The following is a 4,895-nucleotide window of genomic DNA, read 5'->3' on the forward strand; positions in this document are numbered from 1 at the left end:
ACCCTCCCACTAGGGGTCCACTTGGCAGCATGCTGTGTTTGACTGCTGCACCACAGTCCGGGCCCTTCTCTACTTTTTATATAACCAGACTCTTTATTACCTTCATTTTTCATTCCACAAAATATTGATTAATCATTGGGTCTTTTCTGACAGCCTGCGAAATCAGTGCTTATATCTCTCTCCCTTTTGGTTTGTCTTTAAAGGGGGATATGAGACCTTCTACTCGGAGTATCCGGAGTGTTGTGTGGATGTAAAACCCGTTTCACAAGACAAGATTGAAAGCGAGAGAGCCCTCATCAGCCAGTGTGGGAAACCAGTGCTAAACATCAGCTACCGGCCAGCTTACGACCAGGTTCGTGCTGTAGACAAGGGATCTTGAGCGATGCCCCAGCCCTCCTGTCTCCATTCCTGACTCTTCCTTTCATGCTCAGCAGTGGTGGTTAGTTCTTTTGTAGATCGGGGTGTTGGCAGAATCCTCTAGCTTTAGCGAGCCTCTGTTGCTTGCCAACTTGAGTTTCCATCCAAGAGTGAATGGGCGTCCTTCCAGCAAATGAGCTGACAAGAGCAAACGAGCCACAGGATGCTTGACAGCTTACGGAGAAAAGGGGAAGTGAAAGATACATTATTATTAGCTGGTTCGGGAGGTTCAGAGAAGCCTCGAAATATTGGATGAGGTTTCCCTGAAGACGTTTCAGAGTGGACTCTCAGGCTTCCTGTATTGTCCTTTGTCATTGTTCATGCTATACTTTCTGCAAACCAACTAGTACTTGTCAAGGTGTGTCCTGTTGGTATTTTTAACTGAAACAAGGCAGGGGTGTACAGAGGGTGGGTGGGTGTTGTAGAGAAACCAGAAACTAGTCTTTGAGTGGCTTAGAAGGCGCCTCTAAATGTTTCTGGTGCTTATACTCATAAAATCTGAAACCAGAGAACAAGAGACACTGGAGGACTTCCTGTTTCTGTAGTTGTATGCGGACATTTTTTCTCCCATTCCAAAGGTGGTGCTTTGCGATAAGTCATCAAGAGAAAACAAATTGCAAAGTTCTGGTCAGGGGATTGCCTGTTGTGATACATGAAGATGAGGGAAAGGCAGGTGAGAATTCAGATTGGGTAGAAACCAGAGGTTAAACCCCACCTTCCCATTGTACCCTGGGGAAGAGTAACTGTCCCAGGGTTAGCGAGGCGATTGATTCTCAGAGTCCCATAGTTGGTTAGTGGCAGCATCAGGCTCAGAACCCCCTCCTCTTCATTGTCTGTTCTGGTGCTTTTTAGAAACTTGTTTTCCACGTGCCGCGTAGTCTAGACACCTGGCTTGGTAGGAGGTGCTTTTTAAACTTTCTCTGTAAACAGAAAACATATCCAGATCATTAGAAGGAGAACTTCTAGATGTTGCCTGAAATGCCAGCTCCCTACTGTAAGAACCTGCCCCTGGGGATAAGGCCAGTGACCTTTTCTTGAATAGGACCCTAGGTCAGGAAGCCTGTTTGGCCAGGTACCAAGGTCATGATTTTGTTTGTTTTCTTTCATTAAAAATCATCATAGTGTACAAGGAACCCTTGGCTTTCAAGCCATGGGCATCAGCCTTGGATTCCTGTTTTTGTTTGCTAGTTCATCAGAGATGTGTTCTTTCTGTATTTCTCAGAAAGTGAAAGAGAAATAAGAATTGGCAGAATGTTGTGAACGCACAGCAGACCTTTGGCTCAGTGAGGGTAGGGAGGCCTTGATGCGTCAAGATTCATCTGGGGAACCCCCCGTGGTGCTGCATCTTAGAAGTGCTTCTGTTAGGCGAAGTCATGTTAACCTCTGGGGTTTCTGAAGGCCTTTGGCTTCTTCCTCTTGAGTTTAAACAGATGATTCAGAAAGGGAAAGATACCTTCAGGGGTGTTTGGGGCTGAGCTCCAGAGGAAATCAGTTAGGATTCCAAGCCTTATGTGTCAGTGTTTTCCATGTACTGAGGAAAAGGAACAATCTTAGGTTAACTGTCCAGCCTGCTGTTTTTAAATTTTTTTGAAGAATTATTTATTTAATTTTATTATTATTATTTTAGAATTATTTTATGTAATTTTATTTATTCATTTATTTTAATCTGACCAGATAGAGACAGAGTGAGAGAGAAAGTGAGAAAGCAAGCCATCAGGTCCAGGACTTGAACCGTGGTCAGCTATGTGGGAGTGACCCCCATCCCACCTGCTGGTCCCATATTATTTTTTTTTTTTCAGTTTGCTATAGGGTTCATGAGCTCACCAGAGAGACACACAGAGAGAGGGGAAGTGAAAAAGTAAACTGCCAGGACCAGGACTCAAAACACGGTTGGCCATGTAGGAGTCCTGCACCTTAACCACCATCGGGACCCCAGCCTGCCTCTTTTAGGAGGAGGCTGTGGGTACCCATTGGTGGGGATCTACAGTCTGTCACAGCTGAGTAAAACTGGACTTGGGTCTCTACTCCTTTCCAAAGAACTTTTGCCATTTCTGCTATTTTCCTGGATTTTAACCAGTGGGGAGCTTGACTGGGGAATGGGTTTTGCTCAGACCAGACCAGACCAGACCTGCTAGGATTGACTGGCTTTGTATCTATCCTGCATTTTTCCCAGGGAGAGAAGATATGTTTTGTTTGTTTATTCTTCATCTTTGAATGATAATGGCAACCTTATACAATGTGGGTTTTAATGCATTCGTTATTCCATTTACACCTTACCAGTTATCCTGGGGAGGATAAGTATCATCCCCATGGTACGGATAAAGGTCCAGAGGTTAAAGAAGCTGCCCAAGGTCATATTAGCTAGTATACGTGGAACTGGGACTTCACTAGAGCCGTTTTGTCTGACATCCAGGCCCACTTTTTTTTTTTTTTTTTTTTTAGTTTTTTTGCCATAGGGTGTTGTATGCTCACTGGAGAGAGAGAAAGCGGGAAAGTGAGAAATCACTCCCCAGGAGATTTCTTCTCTGTTCTCCTCTCAGGATTTTGAGCATGCCACTTGCTGGCCCTGGCCAAGCACAGATTCTTTTTTTCCTTTGCTAATATGACTTTTGATTTTTTTTTTCCTTAAATTTTATTTTACAAGCCCAGAATCTTAACCATGACACTGTATCACTCACAGGAGGCCATTCTGTTTATATGGAAGTTTAGGGAACATGTTAAGGAAGAAATGCAGTTCTCTCTACAGAAAGAAAGGAAGGAAGGCGTTCTTTCTTTTTTTTTTTTTTTTAATGACTTTGTTTATTTGAATTTAAACAGAGTTGGGCAGAGTGAGAGAGAGGGAAAGCGAGAAAGCAAGTCGTCAGGTCTGGGACTTGAACCACAGTTGGCCATGTAGAAGTCCAGTGCCCTTAACCACCATGCCACCTGCTGGTCCTAAGGAAGAAAAAGATTTATTTTCCTTCTTGGCTTCACCTAAAATACATACTTTGTCATATGGATCACTGTTGAAATAGAGTGAGATGAAGCCTTGCAGCTCATGCTAAACAGTCCAGGCTAGGGTTTTAGTCCCAGCTATACCACTGACTAGCTCCGACTTGGTCAAGTTATTTAATTCCTCTTAAGACTCAGGTTGCCCATCTATAAAATGGGAACAGTGTTATCCACCTCATGGATTTGTTTTGGAATGTCCAATGTTGGTACATCTGAAATGTCAAGCCCAGGGGCCCAGCCATACTTGGTACTAATAAAAACATTATTATTACCACCTTATGTAAAAAATCCTCTGTGATGTTCTTCCAAGTGACCAGACTGGCCTTTACTTAAACCTTTGACTTCTCAGGAAAGAAAAAGCCAGCCTGGGTGCCCAGTAAATTGAGAGTGGCTTGCTGCCAGTCCTTACCCCAAGGCCCTTTCCATGTTCAGACCTGGCTGAGCGTTTCCCTTCCACTTATTCCAGGACAGGAAATAGAAACACAGGAAGCAGATGGATAGTGTAGGAAAGGCCCAGCGTTCTCCTCCATCCCAGTGTTGCCCTCTGAATGTCTAGGGCCTTCCATTGTTCCACCTATCACTGACTTTTCTTGCCACCTTGGGCCCCTGTAAATGCTAAGATTGCTGGAGCCTAACTAACTAGTGTTGTTTTGTTTTTTAAAGCTTTGCCTCAGCTCAGTGGTCCTTGGTTCTCCCTTAATCTGGGTCCTTCTGAACTAGAAACATGGTGTGTGGGTAGCCTCCCCAAAACATCTCTCACCAGTACCCTTGCCAGTGCCAGTGTGAAGGTCGGGGTAAGGGAAGGCCTTCTGCTTGGGGCCTAACTACTTTCCTCAGCACAAAGATTCAGGCTAGGTAGTGGTTATTTCCAGTGCTAAGAAACATACTTCTGCGGGTTAGGAAGGGAGGCGTATTTTATTTAACATCTTTAAAGTTTGGATGCCTCTGAGGATCACCAGTGTCTTAGTTTTGATGAAATACATTGTATGTACCATCTGGGCTGTCAAGGAGGGAAATCAGCTTGTTGAATCCCTCCCTGTTTTATCTGTAAAGAAGCTGAGACTGCCCCGAGGTTAAAAGGCTTGTCCTGGTCCTCTTGGCTTGAACTTCAACACAGGCCGTTTCCGCTCTCCCATCCCACCATGCTGCTTCTCCTGCTCATTAGCACAGGAAGGCTGCTGGCATTTCCTATCTCCTCGATGTGTGCAGAAAAACGAAACTCCTGGTTGTGTGGGTTTTGCTGTCACTGAGTCACAAGGCAGTCATGGAGGGTAGAGATTGTGCCAGGATGGAGGTGCCACCCACTTTCCTGATCACACTGCCCTGGTTCTGAACTCTTTCTACCTGGAAACCAGAAAGGAACCCTCGTATCTTTAGAAACAAATAGGTCAGGGTTGTTGTTGTTGTTTTTCCTTTTTCCCCAAATGAGCCAGCTAATCTGTTATTTCCTGGTTATCCTTTACCCCCCCCCCCCACTCCCCCGGGTG

The 4,895-nt window shown here is 44.8% G+C and overlaps 1 protein-coding gene across 1 annotated transcript in view; it reads left to right on the forward strand.

Moving 5' to 3' along the window:
- Positions 1 to 203: 203 nt before the first annotated feature.
- Positions 204 to 4,895, forward strand: part of DUSP5 (dual specificity phosphatase 5) — a gene marked incomplete at its 5' end in the record, with an annotated part of 10,873 nt that continues 6,181 nt past the window's right edge. Inside the window, 1 exon segment of the mRNA XM_014590996.2 lies at positions 204 to 352. Coding sequence (XP_014446482.1) covers positions 204 to 352 — 149 coding nt within the window.

Source organism: Tupaia chinensis, unplaced genomic scaffold (genome assembly GCF_000334495.1).
Source record: "Tupaia chinensis unplaced genomic scaffold, TupChi_1.0 Scaffold000520_1, whole genome shotgun sequence".
In the NCBI taxonomy this organism is placed as follows: Eukaryota; Metazoa; Chordata; class Mammalia; order Scandentia; family Tupaiidae; genus Tupaia; species Tupaia belangeri.